General features: G+C 42.6%; 1 protein-coding gene across 1 annotated transcript; it reads left to right on the top strand.

Annotated features, from left to right (window-relative positions):
• The first annotated feature begins 2,905 nt into the window (after positions 1-2,905).
• On the top strand, positions 2,906-9,144 carry LOC139468149 (methyltransferase-like protein 27). The gene is made up of 5 exons (XM_071249925.1): positions 2,906-3,047; positions 4,236-4,364; positions 5,427-5,562; positions 7,358-7,456; positions 8,898-9,144. Exons 1-5 carry the CDS (start codon positions 2,922-2,924, stop codon positions 9,068-9,070), a joined length of 663 nt encoding a protein of 220 aa, XP_071106026.1. The 5' UTR covers positions 2,906-2,921; the 3' UTR covers positions 9,071-9,144.
• Positions 9,145-16,368: the final 7,224 nt, after the last annotated feature.

Below are 16,368 nucleotides of genomic sequence, written 5' to 3'. Positions count from 1 at the left end.
CCGTGCGGCACGTTGAACTTGGACAAACACGAGCGAGTAAGTGAGCTTCCATAATGTGGGGCGAATAAAAGGACATTGGGAACAGGCGATTGTGACGCGAGGACAGGCCTGACGTTTAACAGAGGAAACAGTATATTGACATACAGGTATATAACAGTATTGCCAACCTCCATGTATAAAACAAGAGAGGCGACAGCAAGGGCGGATCCAGCATTTCTAAATGGGAGGGGTCCAAAATAAAAAAAATAATTCCTCTCTCAGATAAGTTCACTGCTACTAATACTACATTTGGTTTTCAAAAGGGGTGTCCGGATCCCCACCCCCACCTCCACCCCCACCCCCCACTACCCCCAACCCTGATCCGCCTATGCACAGGTTTGTTTAAAAGTAGGTGTGCATTTTATGATTTGGCAATTCACGCACAGTAATCGCGTAATTCTACTAAAATATATTACCAAATAGAGCAATGTGCCATTAGCTTTACCGATCACCTTTCCGAATGCATAAATGTTTCGTAGCTTCAAATGTGTAACATGCGCACTTTTGATCAAACCACCTGAACGCCGCGATGTAACTGGAATATTGTTAAAAGCGGCGTTAAACCCAACTCACTCCTACCACTTGATGACCTTACTAGCAAGATACACCTAACTCACTCACTCACTCACTCACTCATCATTATCAACTGCAAAATCACGAACTGCAGTTGCCCTCTCGCACCTTTTACAGTCTACTGGTCTTGTGTTTCCATTCGTGTTTTATTGTATTATTAGTGTATTATTGTATGAATACAATGATATAGATTGTGTCATCGCTATATGGCTGAAAAAATGCCGATGCGACGTTAAATTTAAACTCACTCATTCACGCTATAGATTGTAAAGGTCAAGGTCATTCTTTTCCCTCTCTCTTCAGTGAACCGCACTATTTACGTTTAAGTGCCAACTTATGCAGCCATGTCTTTTTCACAGAAGCACACACACAAAGTGAATCCCTATGTTATTCATATATTGTGGAGGGGGCACGGGTGGCCCAGTCGTCTAAGGCGCCGCGATTCTCTGTGCAGGGTTGCGTCCCCTGGACACTCCAGAAACTTATGATTGTGGGTTCGAATCCCGGTTCACCCCCATTATGTTTCTAGGTTTGTCAGCACCACACCCGTGCTCGTGGGTTTCACCGAAGTGGTAACCGTCTAAGACCTGCATCAGTTCGGGCTTTCCCCCCACATTAAGCTGACACGCCGCGATATAACTGGAATGCTTTTAAAAGCGGCGTAAAACCCAACTTACTCATATATTGTGGATGCTAGGCACCGGTTGATTGAGCAAGTAAACACTTTCCAAGAAGCCATGACGTTGTGACATCACAAACGTATCGGCCCTGGCAGTTATTCACAATTTCTTTAACATTATTTGTTTTACATGATGTACAAATTGGTTCTTATAAAAGTCGGGATAATGAATATATTTGGGGAGATTTTTATGAAATTATGTGCCGTCTTCACGGAAAAAATATGTCCCAAAACATTCATATCCCTACCTATTTTTGTTCAGTATAATTGTCCAATTGTAATTACATGAGGCATTGTACTCGTGTCTATTTTCTCAGAATACACATATTCACGTTTTCAGTATCGTAGATATGGACGAACTATTACCGACGTGACTTCACTCACGTTGTCATTTATTTTGAACAGATACTTAAAGGTATAATATTGTACATAGATATGCGTGTTTTGAGTGCAGCTACGATCTTCAGGCTGTCCTCCCTCCAAGTGTGCCCTACATTATACACGCGGTTTTCAGTAACGCGGCGTCCGGTCCTAAGTTGGACGTCTATTTGTTAGCCACATGAATGTTTTTTTGTGGCTTGAGTGAATAAGGTAGGACTTGTTGTGATATCACAAAATGGGTCACTTGTCACTACAGTATAAAAAAACCATCACTCGGGGTTACACGTTAACCCTGCCCCGGAGCCATCACGTGAGACAGTAATGTATGTTGAATGTATGTCATGCTTAGGGTCCGTCGACACAACCTTGTCTGAGACAAAGAGACCGGTTGTGAGATTCAGAAGGTCGGGCGTTTTGTATGCTAGCAGTTACAGTGCTTATATCAGAGATACAATTTTAGGATCTTGGATCTTGCAGTCGGTACACTTGGCAACAAGGAGCTGCAGTTGACAAAGGTAGGTTATTAGGAGTTGCAGGTTTCTAGTATCTGATCACGTCATGTTGCAGGTTTCTAGGATCTTATCACGACTTGTTGCAGGTTTCCAGGATCTTATCGTGTCTTTTTGCAGGTTTCTAGAATTTTATCACGTCTTGTTGCAGGTTTCCAGGATCTTATCACGTCTTGTTGCAGGTTTCCAGGATCTTATCACGTCTTGTTACAGGTTTCCAGGATCTTATCACGTCTTGTTGGAGGTTTCCAAGATCTTATCACGTCTTGTTGCAGGTTTCCAGTATCAGATCACGTCTTGTGTTGCAGGTGTCTAGGATCAGATCACGTCTTGTGTTGCAGGTGTCTAGGATCAGATCACGTCTTGTGTTGCACGTGTCTAGGATCAGATCACGTCTTGTTGCAGGTTTCTAGGATCATAACACGTCTTGTGTTGCAGGTTTCTAGGATCAGATCACGTCTTGTGTTGCAGGTGTCTAGGATCAGATCACGTCTTGTGTTGCAGGTGTCTAGGATCAGATCACATCTTGTTGCAGGTTTCTAGGATCAGATCACGTCTTGTGTTGCAGGTTTCTAGGATCAGATCACGTCTTGTGTTGCAGGTGTCTAGGATCAGTTCACGTCTTGTGTTGCAGGTGTCTAGGATCAGATCACGTCTTGTGTTGCAGGTTTCTAGGATGTTATCACATCTTATAATGTATCTTATAATGTATGTTTCTAGGATCATATTGCGCAGTGAGGATGGCAGGAACCACCTATACTAACGTCAAAGAAGGAAATACCTTCCTGGACCACATCACAGAGAAAGGGTTAGATAACAAGAGCATTATCAACAGGTTCGACAAAGTCAGTGGCGAGTACAATGAGGTAAAGTTCACGTCACCGACTAGTACTTTAAGAGGCATGAAAAAGTATCTTCGGTATAGGGAATGTCCACTGTCTTTTGTGAATGTGTACTGTTATGTGTAAATAAGGTAATCTGGCCGTTAGAAATATATATTGCTATGTGAAACGTATTACAGCAGTACTGAATACTGGGAAGACATACCATCATGTGTAAGTAAAATTTTCTGGTTATTTATAATAACAGATGATGACTAGCTATATTCTATTTTTTAAATAATGTAAATTAGGCATTAAGAAATCATGCTTTGGCATGTGCATGACCCTTGAGGATTCGTAATAAAATTGGTCTTCAGCCTTTCTTAAAAAGTCGATCAACGGGATCGGGGGGTCGAGCTCGCTGACTTGGTTGATGCATGTCATCGTGTCCCATGTAATTTCGTAGATCGATGCTCATGATGTCTGTCACTGGATCGTTTGATCCAGACTCGATTACTTATAGACCGCCGTCGTAAAGTTTGAATATTGCTAAGAGCGGGTTAAACAACAAACAAAAATGTATATGAATCCATGAAAGCGAATGCTAATAGAAGTCTTCGTAAATGAATGCATACCCTTTGTGTCCAAGCATGAACGCCTACTCTCTGTTTATCCTTGTAAATGGCCCGTACCATTAACCCATGCTTGCTGTAAAAGGCGACTATGCTTGTCGTAAGGGGCGACTAACGAGATTCTGTGGTCAGGCTTGCTGACTTGGGTGATGAGTGTCATCCCAAATGCGTGGATGGATGCTCATGATGTCAATCACTGGATTGTCTGGTCCAGACTCGATTATTTACAGAGCGCCGTCATGTAGCTGGAATATTGCTGAGTGCGGCGTGAAACAATAAACAAACAAACAAACAAACAAACTATGTGTGCCAGAACAACACGGATGGGTCATCTACGCTGAACGTTCCATTGTGAAGTTTGTTTCAAAACAATGTACCTACAGGTCGTTTTCATATCTCATTAGGGGCGGTCGGGTAGCCTAGTGGTTAAAGCGTTCGCTCGTCACGCCGAAGACCCGGGTTCGATTCCCGACATGGGTAAAATGTGTGAAGCCCATTTCTGGTGTACCCCGCCGTAATATTGCTGGAATATTGCTAAAAGCGGCGTAAAACCATACTCACTCACTTACTCACTCACTCACTCACCCATATCTCATTATAGGCATTAGGGTCTGTGGATTATATGGGTCCGAGGTCCCTTGCAGGAATCCTGGCGGAATTGCATCCCAGCGACCGAGAGAATGTCAGAGTGTTGGACTTGGCGGCAGGGACGGGATTGGTCGCTATTGAGGTAGAAACATGTAATATATGCAGGCGTAGACATGTGATATATGTACGTTACATGAAGTATATTAAGTAGAAACATGCTATTAATCTAGATATACAGGAGTAACATCAGGGATGTTGAATGTCAAGTGGAAGGCAAGTCCTCCTATGTTATATCTTGTCACGTTAACATTAACCTTTTGTAGTTCAGGGCTCTGCTTTGTGTGAGAATTTGTTTAGGGTATAGCTGAAGGAGGTTATTGCAGTTTGACCCTGCAAGAAACTGGAAAGAGTTATGAAGACTCGTAAACGATAAATTACGAAAGCCTAATGGTGCATACTTATTTTCTTAATTGAAATTTCTCATTTTAATTATCTGCATATTGTTTCTCGAAATTTCGAGTTTTTTTCTTGTAACCTCGATTATCTTCTCTTAATTTCGATTGTTTTTCGTTATCTAAAGTTTATGTTGAAAACTCGAAATTTCGGAAAAAAATCATCGAAGTAACGAGAAAAAAACTCGAAATTATTACCAATAATTGAAATAACGAGAAATTCAGATTTAAAAGAAATAAAGTTATCATACCAAAGTTGCACTATTAGGTTTTCGTAAGAAATACCAAAAGCTTCCTGATGATATACTACTTACTGTAAAATGCCCCTTAAATGCCCCGTTTCCTCCCGCTATTGAGTAGAACCCCTGAAACAACAAATGGTGGGCCTTTAACTTTCATAGGGAAAGTATCTTTAAACAGCTAATTACGTTGTAATTTTATATTGACTTAAGCCGGTAATATAACCTATATAAGGTATCAAATTTAAGATTTAACACCGGCATCAGCAATATTTCAGCTGTGTTACGGCGGGTATAGGGGCTCATGAGCCATGAACCCACGTCGGGAACCCACTAACCCACGTCGGGAACCCACTAACCCACGTCGGGAACCCACTAACCCACGTCGGGAACCCACTAACCCACGTCGGGAACCCACTAACCATGGGTCTTATCGACCGACCCTAAATGGTGATAGTTCCTATATGTAACGAGCGTTACATATGTAATGTGTCCAGTTGAGGCTTGTTTCAGCTGAAGAAGAAGGGCTTCGTCAGTACTGATGGGCTGGAGCCGTCAGAGGGGATGCTGGCTGAGGCTAAAAGAAACAACTTATACGGACGCTACATCTGCGACGTGGTTGGGGAAAACACCTTTGATATTGAAACTGGTGGGTGCGGTCTCTTGGGGCACAGGAGTCAGTATCTAAAGATTGACGCCCTCATGCATATTCATGACTTCAGGCTCGCGTGTGGGAGATGGTCATGAATATGCATGAGGGCGTATATTTTTAGATACGGACAACTGTGCTTAGGGTAGCAATTGCTACAATGCGCGGATAGAACACCACAGATAATGCTGGTCAGGTCAGAGTCGGATGAGTTAATAGATGGTTAAACTGCATCAGATTACCCCACATATTGATGGTCATAAAGACATAGTTGAGGTAGTAGAGGTTAACGTGCTGTAGCAGAATACTATATATATTGCTGATGGTATGGGCGGACCCCATGTAGAATTTCTGGTGGTATAGGCGGAAGTGCTAAGCGTTAACGTGCTGAAACGGGATATTCCTTTATTGGTGAGAGTTTGGCAGAATGGTTAACGCGTGATGTACGTGCTGCTTTGTGGGTGAAATATTGCAGATGTTAAGTTAAATATTACCTCACTCACTATTCCTAATGAATTGTGGGGCGGTCGGGTAGCCTAGTGGTTAAAGCGTTCGTTCGTCACGCCAGACCCGGGTTCGATTCCCGACATGGGTACAATGTGTGAAGCCCATTTCTGGTGTCCCCCGCCGTGATATTGCTGGAATATTGCTAAAAGCGGCGTAAAACCATACTCACTCACTCACTCACTAATGAATTGGTGAATGTAATGGTTAGGACCGAACACAATACTGTATGGCTAATGGTAGCCTAGTGGAAAGGCGTTCGCTCGTCACGCCGAAGTCTCGGATTCGATTCCCCACATGGGTACACTGTTTGGAGCATATTTCTGGTGTCCCCCGCCGTGATATTGCTGGAATATTGCTAAAAGCGGCGTAAAACCATTCTCACTCACTCATCGCAAAAAAAGGGTTTTTCAGTGTTGAAAAATACATGGCCACAGAACTAGGGTAGATTACTTCATGTATTTTGGGGTACGAAGGCAAAAATGAACAATGCTCGAATCCTTAATCCAACAATTTCTGTCAATAGAGAAAAAATTCAACAGTAGTCATATCATTTAATTATATTTATGGAAAATCAATCAAAATGTTTTCCATGTGTTGATGGTTTTGTTTGGAAAGCAAATCTACCGTAGGGTTATGTCGGTGTCACGTTAAGAAATACCCATGATGTCTGGTATCAATTTCGTGCGTTGGGTTCAATGGTAAGACAATCATTATCTTAAATTCCATAGTGTCTGAGGTGACGGTATATATTCTAAACAGATTTTCAAGAGAACACATGAATTGCCTTTGCATGTAGTTGTCACTTTTTAGCGAACATCTGGTAGCATCACTATTTGACAGTGATTCATTAACTCGTGTAGGGGCGGTCGGGTAGCCTAGTGGTTAAAGCGTTCGCTCGTCACGGTGAAGACCCGGGTTTGATTCCCGAAAAGGGTACAAAGTGTGAAGCCCATTTCTGGTGTCCTTCGCCGTGATGTTGCTGGAATATTGCTAAAAGCTCGGCTCACTCACTCACTCACTCATTAACTAGTGCTTATGATACAGTCGGAATCGTACAATAGGCTCTGCTTCAGTAGATATTTCTTGCTTTTGCATGTGTTTGAGACGGGTGCCACCGGTGGGACAGGATACGCTCACCTTACACTATGTGAAAGTGACACATCCTCATGATATAGTCGGAATTGTACAGTGGACAGATATTTCTTGCGAATATAGAAAAGGTTTTTATAGCTTATATTCATGATTAAGTATTCCGTGTGAAAACACATGTTCATTTATTGTCCTCCAGATACCTATTCTGCAATTACTATGTCTGCGTTGAGTTTAGAGATTTTCAAGAAACTGCCCGTGAAAGCCCTAGAGGAGATGGCACGTGTCGTGAAGCCAGGTGAGCTACAACAAACGTTGACCGGGTCGGGGCTCATCAGCCAGGACTGGATGGCCTATACTCGGACTACCTAGAAACAGTCTTTCCGGGGATTCCGGATACGAATTGATATCTAGACCCCTCTGCTTATAAGAGATGACTGTAGTCTGACCCGTGAACATCGGGGGTACAATAGGTCTTCTGCAACCCATGCTTGCTCTTAAAGAGCTTGTCGTAAGAGGCGACGAACGGGATCGGGTGGTCAGGCTCGCTGACTTGGTTGATGCATGCCATCATATCCCAACTGCATGGATCGATGCTCATGATGTCAATCAATGGATTGTCTGGTGAAGACTCGATTATATACAGACCGCCGTCATATAACTGGAATATTGCTGAGTGCGGCGTTAAACCAAACCAAAGCCAAAGACTGTTGACTTCTGTTGGTGTGTCATCATGGCCCGATGGCGTGGGGCGCTGCTCGCGCTCAGTCACAGAATAGCCTGGTCAGATTCGATTATGTACAGGCTACCGTCATATAGCTTGATTATAACTGACCGTTCACAACGTACTCACTCATTCCTCACTCGCACAATACAGACTGCCTCCGTGGTCTAGTGGACAGTCATGTTGAACAGCGGCATTGTATGTCTCAAGCTCCTTCCCAGCGCGTTACACCTGCGTTACACTCTCGGTAACATCGCTGCCACCAGTGTGGGCGCAACCATTACAAGAATCTTGAAATTTGCCCTCTAACCCCAAATGTAGTAACGTGTATACTTTTGTTTATGTCTTTGGGAATGCCATCATATTTCACTTTCAAAAGGTTTACGACTGACCATGTTTTCACTTGTTTGTAAACATAACATAACGGTCATTCGGTTGCGAGTTCAACTCCAAGCATGGTTGGGGCAACCTATCACAATGGGTAGTTTTGACTGGTGGCAGCGATAGTATAGAGAGCTCCGCGAACGGACCATCGCTGTGAGGAGCTTGGGTATGTCTGGTGGTCCCTACCAGCACGCTAGTGACCTTGACCTTTATCTTTACAAATTTGACCCACGAACACATTTCACCAACTATAAACGCTCCTAAATCTATGACACTGTTTGTATTTGGGGATAATAACTAACTCGCGACGGTTATTTGTCTTGTACAAACATCTGGCTAAGTGTCGATCGAGTAATATACACGTAACTAGGTATAAGAGACGTGTATTATATTTGAAAATTACGTTGTCTTTTATCTATAGCAGACAATATGGGTATGATATTGGTGAAAGCACGCACGTCGCTTATATAAGTGCAATAATCTTGAATGCAATGTTAAGACTTACCTCACTTCACCTCACATTGTCTGGCACGGACTCTGTTTTTTACAAGACGACGTTATATAGTTTAACTATAAGACTGCGGCGTTCAACATTGGTCCACTTTCTCGTTGATTGTGTTTCTCTCTACAGGAGGTCACATCTTGATGACGCAGTATGACTTCGCCTTCGACAGCGATGTTCTCAAGGCCAGTTTAAGTAACCTAGAAGATCGGGGCGTATGGAAGTTGATTGAAATGAGGCCAGTTCCTGACTTTACTAAGGGCAAAGACGGTCTTGTGTCGGTTCATCAAGTATTGAAGTGAGAACAGGTTTAGTCAAAACAACACTCAGTAATGCATTACTCAATACTGTATTAAGTCTTAGCAACAGAAACTAATGTGCTGATGTGTGGAACTGGAATAAACGCAGTAAAGTCAGTGGTATTTGTGAATTGTTGAACAGTTTCAGCAACATGATGTTGAAGAGAAACATCAAGTATACTTTCTGACTTACACCTGTTCTAATAAAATCAGTTTTGGTTCGATCCCCACCAAAAGATGTTAAAAGATGGTTCTTGTTGTTACCCTGTCTGGTGCTCGGCAGTAAAGGGCTAAAACAAGGACTGGTCGGCTCGGTATCAGTATACTGTGTCTGAGTGGGGTATTCATGTTAAACTGCGGCAAGGTATCTCAGTGGGCAAGCTCTATAAATCGGCATCAGTCCGGACACACGGACGCGCACGCACGCACGCACACGCACGCACGCACGCACACACACACACACTCACGTAGCTTTATAAGTGCAATAATCTTGGACGCGACGTTAAACCCCATTTCACCTCATCTCGCATCCGTTTTCCCCCTGACGAATATCTTATAATTATTGTATATCTGCAATTGTGCCTTGATACATGTATTTTTCAAAAAAGGCGCAAATTGATAAAATTGTTCATGTCAGGAGATGTCACACTTGCCTACATATAGTCGGGGGCAAGGGCGGCCCAGTGATCTATGTAGAGCTGCGTACAGGCTCCGATCAACCTGGGTTCGAATCCAAGATTGGTCCCGCTTGGTCTGTTGTCTGTCTGCACTATACCCTTGCTCGTTTGTTTCTGCGGTCTGGTAAACCTGCATCACTCCTGGATTTACTGTCACACTGAACAGTCACGCAGTGATACAATAACTGAAATACACTAGGCATCGACGTCAAACCCAATTTACTGGTGTCGTGCCGGGTTAGCGAAAATCCAATTTTCCCTAGTATCAGTAAAGCGAAAACCCAAGTTGGGGTATTTGTCCCTTATACAAGACCCGTGAAGCTCCGGGTTAGAATTGGTCTTCAACAACCCATGCTTGTCGCAACAGGCGACTAACGGGATCGGGTGGTCAGGCTCGCTGACTTGGTTGATACATGTCATCGATCCCAATTGCGTGAATCGATGCTCATGTGGTCAATCACTGGATTGTCTGGTCCAGACTCGATTATTTTACAGACCGCCGTCATATAGCTGGAACATTGCTGAGTGCGGCGTTAAACAACAAACAAGCAAAACAAACACTGGATTGTCTGGTCCAGACTCGATTATTTACAGACCGCCGTCATATAGGTGGAATATTGCTGAGTGCGGCGTTAAACAACAAACAAACAAACAAACTGACGCAAAAACGAGAACACTATGGTTCCAGGCCGCTAATAGCAATTACAGCAACAGCACCGAGCTGATAATGGGTTCACTGTACTGAGAAGTACATACATACACTGTGACACAGACACGCCGACCTGTCCCCCTCATGGGTGTAGTGTTTCTGTTTCACACCGTACAACATGCATACACACGACACAAGCGTCAGACTCGGTAAAACCTACCTCACTTTGGGCCTTCCTCACACACTAGTAGGGGCAGTACCGTTGTGCCCCCTCCGTTCAAGATGTCAACTTGTATACATAACATGATAGTTTCGTAAACAATTTTTTTCCAGTGATGGGAATAAAAATAACAAACGATATTGTTAGGTACGGGGTATTCATTGCCGTGGGCCGTATTGGCTCTCTTAGACTAATCCCAATTAGAATTCATCGTTCTCATTTGGTTGGTTGTTGTTTAACGCCGCATTCAGCAATATTCCAGTTATATGACGACGGTCTGTAAATAATAGAGTCTGGACCCGACAATCCAGTGATTGACAACATGAGCATCGATCCACGCAATTGGGATCGATGGCATGCATCAACCAAGTCAGCGAGCCTGACCACCCGATCCCGTTAGTCGCCTTTTACGACAAGCATAGTCGCCTTTTATGGCAAGCATGGGTTGCTGAAGACCTGTTCTACCCCGGATCTTCACGCGTTTGAGCCAAACGGACTGTCCGGGCTGTACGACTCTATCCGTCGAAATCATGGCCTGTCTCTCGCTTCAATTAGATGAAACATTTCAATGGAAGGGACTTTGTATGGCAGTACTTCTCAAGGGGTATGCAATATCGGACGTCTAGACATTCCAGACTGTTCTTTTGTTCAATTTTCAATTTTGAACCGAGAAGTTTGACAAAATGCTCTTCAAACCGAAGTCGCCAATTTCACCCGCAATACCCAATGTTAAGCTATTCGAGGTTGAATGATTAGAAAACACGTTTTTTTCTTGATATGGAAAGCGACGCTCTATTCAGTGACCCGTAATGGAATGTCCTTAGATCTTTGTTGAGCGGCTGCGAGAAGTACGATTTTATTTTCATACGATTGTTACTATACTAATAAAAGACATAAAACAATGAATAATAACCGAGTTCTAATCGAACTCATCATCATCGTCATCATCACCTCACTTGACCTCGAAACACATTCCTGGATCAGTAGGACGATGGAAGTTTACAGGACCAACTGACCGTGACTTTGACCTTGACTTTCACGTTTGCTACAAGTATCACATGACATGTTTCTCCATTACCTGGACAACTCGTGTCACTAGGTGGAGATGATTTGTCACTGTAGGTTTCTACATTTGTCACCTCCAGGCTTAACTAAGAGCTGATGACACGGTGCGTCATCTTTCTACTTCGTTTGGACCGCCTCCGTGGTCAAGTGGTACAGCGTCCGTTCGGAGAGGGGCCGCGTCATACCAAAAGACGTACTTGTTACCCTGCCTGCCGCTCTGCATTAAGGGGATAAAACAAAGACTGGTCGGCTCGGCGTCAGTTTTCTGTGTCTTAGTAGGGTATTCATATAAAACTGCATCATGGTATCTCAGTGGGCTAGCACTATAAATCGGCATCAGTCCGGACCTGTACAAGCAGCCACGCACACACACACGTCGCTATATACGTGCAATAATCTTGGACACGACGTTAAGCCCCATTTCGCCTGTTTTGGAGGATGTCCAGCAACATATGTCCAAGACTTGTTCGTTAAAATCAATATAATTTCATTTCATAAATACAAATCGAAATTGTGAACAATCCTAAATAACCCTTAGTTAGACTGCTGAATCAATTTGAAGAACGTAGTGAAGTTAAAGTTCCCTCTCTTTCCGAAGTTGGGAAATTACTTCTGCATACACCTGTGTAGTATTTTTCTAAATCCTTTATACATTTTACAAATTGAAATATATCCTAAACATTTGCCTATTTTTACAACTGTTGTTGCTTTTGCTTCCATTCACGCAAATCGTTATATCATCCACACTCATTCTTCTTGAAACGTTTAAAATCAGGCTCAGAAATTCCACGATCTGATTTGCACATATTTATTATAGACAAATACGACGGGAATTGTCCATTCAAAAGTGACAGTAAATTGTGTTTATCTGCATTTTGGCGCAAGAGATCATCAAATATACCACATAACAGAAAGAACGGATATGTCAAATCACATAAATTCATCAATCATAAATTACTCTATCTAAAAATATCAGTTTATCAAAGTAAGTTATTGCCTCTGCTAAATTTGAGTATGCCATATGTCAGCTCCTTGCATGACAACAGTCGCCACACGCCGTCTCAGTGTCAGGAAAATCAATATTATTCGACGAAACAAGGTTTGGAAAGGTCGCATGCTGAGTAGTACAATGGTCAAATTGGTACATGTAAGTAAAACAATAAAATAATCAACTTTGAAAATATTTAAAAATCCACAAGGCCTAGACAACTGAAGCATGATCAGTGTATACAGGGCCGTAATGCGGTTGTAAATGCAATCATTATGAAATTACAAGCAATTATTTGAAATGAACAAAACAGTATGCAAATTGCATTATCTCCTCAGGAACGTCAAAGTTGTTTAGATTGTTTCGTTTCCTTGTTGTTTAACGCCGCACTCAGCAATATTCCAGTCATATGACGGCGGTCTGTACATTATCGAGTCTGGACCAGACAATCCAGTGATTGACATCATGAGCATCGATCCACGCAATTGGAATACTATGACATGCATCAACCAAGTCAGCGAGGCCTGACCATCCGATCCCGTTAGTTGCCTCTTACGACAAGCATTGTCGCCTTTTACGGCAAGAATGGGTTGTTGAAGACCTATTCGAGCCCGAATCTGCACGGGTCATGTGTATTGTGATTCCATTCACCCATGTAAGTCATATTGCTGATAATAGCGATATAAGAGTTCCAAACAAGGGAATGTAGCTTGAATATTCAGAAAGACAAACCCAGTCTTCTAATTCATGACCCATTCGTGACCAACTCGTGTTATTCCGGGACAAGCCGAATAGCTTCTTGCAGGATACGGAAAGGGGCGGGTGGTGACGAATGATTCATGACCGACGTTATTTTTACATCCTGCCAGCATCGTCACCACGTCAGCCAATCAAAATGCATGAAACTAGTCATGTAGCCAATGGTATTTGCATCACAATAATGATACTATAAAGTCAGTTTAAAGTGGTGGGTGTCTGGAGAATGAATGAATTTAATAGCCTTTCCAGTCCATTGTACGATTCCGACTCTATCATAAGCATTTGTTTATGAAGCGTTATCAACTAGTGATGATACAGGGTTTTTTCGAAAAGGTGAGCGAATCCTGCCCCACCTGTGTAATGTAATTATAAGTAAAGTGTTTATCTGTTATTCCTGACATCATGTTGGTCACTGGCGTGTCAAATTTGGAAATGTCCTCCACATTTGTACCATAAAGTGAGTGAGTGAGTGAGTTTGGTTTAACGCCGCTTTTAACAGTATTACAGTTATATCGCGGCGTGTCAGCTTATTTTGGGAGGAAAGCCCGAAGTGATGCAGGTTTCCTGACGTTTACCATTTCGGTGAAACCCACGAGCACGGGTATGGTGTGACGCTCTTGGACATCTTCGTAGGAAGATCATGCTCAGTCTGTAAATAATCGAGTCTGGACCAGACAATCCAGTAATTGATATCATGAGTTTTTATGTAGGGGAAACTGACCTTGGATGACGGCTGGCTGGCACAGAATAGGTTGACTCCATTTCTGTTTCCTCTTTTGCAGTTTGTGCATTCTCCCAATGACAACGCCACACACTGACCTAACCCACTCTAAAAGACACTCAACAGGTTCGTCTTCCCTTTTGGCCCATTTGTTTTCTTTTGCATATGCTTCGACAGCATCAATAGTGTGAGTTATGATTCCAATGGTACAAGGCTGCTCATGATATGTTGGACCATATTTGAATAACAGACGGAGGATGTTATTGTCAATAATAGAGAGGTTACCTGTGCTTATGGGGCTTACGCGTTGGTAACGGTTTAATGAGCCTTGAAGTGCACAGGTAGTGGACTCTTCATCATGAGCTGTCATGTCCACGATCTGCAACAATTTCCTATAACTGTACAACCCGAATGAAATTGTAGTCGGTTCCTGAAATTTGAAATAATCTGGAACATTTTGGGAAACTGATTTTTGACTGAGAATGTTACTTAAATTTAAGGCATGAGTTCACCTGCAAATTTCAAATTCAAAGCATGCGGTCTTTGTCTGATGTAGAGGAGTCTTGTTTCTGCTTTGGCCAAGCGATATCAAGAACTATTCTTTTTTAGGCGATAGTGTCGGCTCTTACTGTTTGTAGACCCACGCATCAGCAAACGTTGCTGGAGTCGTTTAATTTCTTTCAGTGACACGGGGTATACTCTTGATCAGACCCAGTGGTTCCTAAAGGAGAGGCAACAAATCTTCCAAATGAATGGTATCATTTGGTTTTGGGCCTTCTTGTGACCATGGCTGCGTCGTCTTTGGGATGTCGGAAATAGACACAGTGCATTGATAATGGTAGTTTCGTTGCTAGCAAGACGGCCAACCTCTTTTATTTTGTCATTATATCCATATGGCATTGCTGTATTCAACAGTCGAATCCAATGATGTTTTCTGGACATTCTATAAGTTCGATTGCATATAAGCCGATCAGACGTATGGTATATTTTCTCTAACATCCTAATTTTCATTCCAGGATGGAATGATTTTCAGAATTGAAATGCTGGTAGGCATAGTTGGAAACATTTCTGTTGGTGAACGATCTGTGACAGTTCACATGTGTCTCTACAATATAAATGTAATCTACAAAGGGTACAATGCCTCATACGACTTGTGCAATCAGATCAGTTCATCCACCCTTGTAGTAACACTATTTCGAAGCCCCATCCCCGTGAAGACGAGATTACTGATTCAGTTTTTCAACGTTTAGTAGAGGGCATATCTGCAAGTTTCTCGACTTGTTCATCATTTCCACGTTCGTCATCGTCCTGACCAAAGGTACTGTTGGAATCAGCAAAATTCTTATTAAAAGATCGTTTGAGACATGAAAACCATCAGAAATATAAGACTTCGCAAGCTCCGACGTTCATACAGTTTGGCCCTCACTCTATGAAGGTTCATACTCTAATAACCTCAGGCAAAGTGAAAGACAATTCTTAAATCGCAGCACATCACGATTTGATGGCCGACTCGCAACGGTTCATAATAGTGATTGAGGTCAGAGTCGTGGTACCCTTTTGCGTGGGGTTGTTGGTCGCCAATTTGAATGGGCGATTTGTCTGTCCCAGGTTTTGTCCAACCTTTCGCTTTGTACGTTTGTTGGCGTTATCGCAGCAGTTAGCAATATTCAAGATATACGACGCCGGTCGTAAAATAATCGAGTATGGACCAGACAATCAGTCGCTTTGTAAGCTGGTTCCGGGGGCCAATGTGCGCTGCGATAACTTGTTACTAGAGACGGAACCAAACCTGATTGGTATCCGTGTGCTACAAGCACATATTTTGTGACGAGAGTTAATTTAGAATAGCAAGACTTGTTCAGTCGTTAACTTAAACGTGAACTGACACAATGCAAGGCAACCGGAAACACTCCATGAACAATAGTGTTTCGCGTCAATGAAATAATGAAAACCACCTTATTTGTCAACACTTGTCAGTTACTTGTCAGTTATGCCCACAACAAAAATGTCCAAACTGCGACATTCAAATTCAACAAATAGTTTACGTGCAACCCTAGACTTCAATGTAACAAAGTCGGACGTGAAGAAGGAAGATGGAAAAGAATTCCGAGAGAAGAAAGATTCTGCAAATGTTACTCTTACAGATCAAACATTAGCACTGTGGAAAATGAAATTTAAAACATTTATTTTTTACTCGTCCGCCATGCAACAGCAATATATAA

The sequence above is a fragment of the Haliotis cracherodii genome, unplaced genomic scaffold (genome assembly GCF_022045235.1).
Source record: "Haliotis cracherodii isolate W230 unplaced genomic scaffold, xgHalCrac1.p SCAF_1, whole genome shotgun sequence".
NCBI classification, from domain to species: domain Eukaryota; kingdom Metazoa; phylum Mollusca; class Gastropoda; order Lepetellida; family Haliotidae; genus Haliotis; species Haliotis cracherodii.
The sequence above is the reverse complement of the archived record's forward strand: the minus strand, read 5'-3'. Positions and strand labels throughout refer to the sequence as shown.

Excerpts from the sequence above, each read along its gene's own strand:
- LOC139468149 (XM_071249925.1), top strand. The coding sequence starts at position 2,922 with ATGGCAGGAACCACCTATACTAACGTCAAAGAAGGAAATACCTTCCTG. Across the intron at positions 3,048-4,235 it reads TCAGTGGCGAGTACAATGAG|GCATTAGGGTCTGTGGATTA; the intron begins GTAAAGTTCACG and ends ATCTCATTATAG. Across the intron at positions 5,563-7,357 it reads CACCTTTGATATTGAAACTG|ATACCTATTCTGCAATTACT; the intron begins GTGGGTGCGGTC and ends ATTGTCCTCCAG.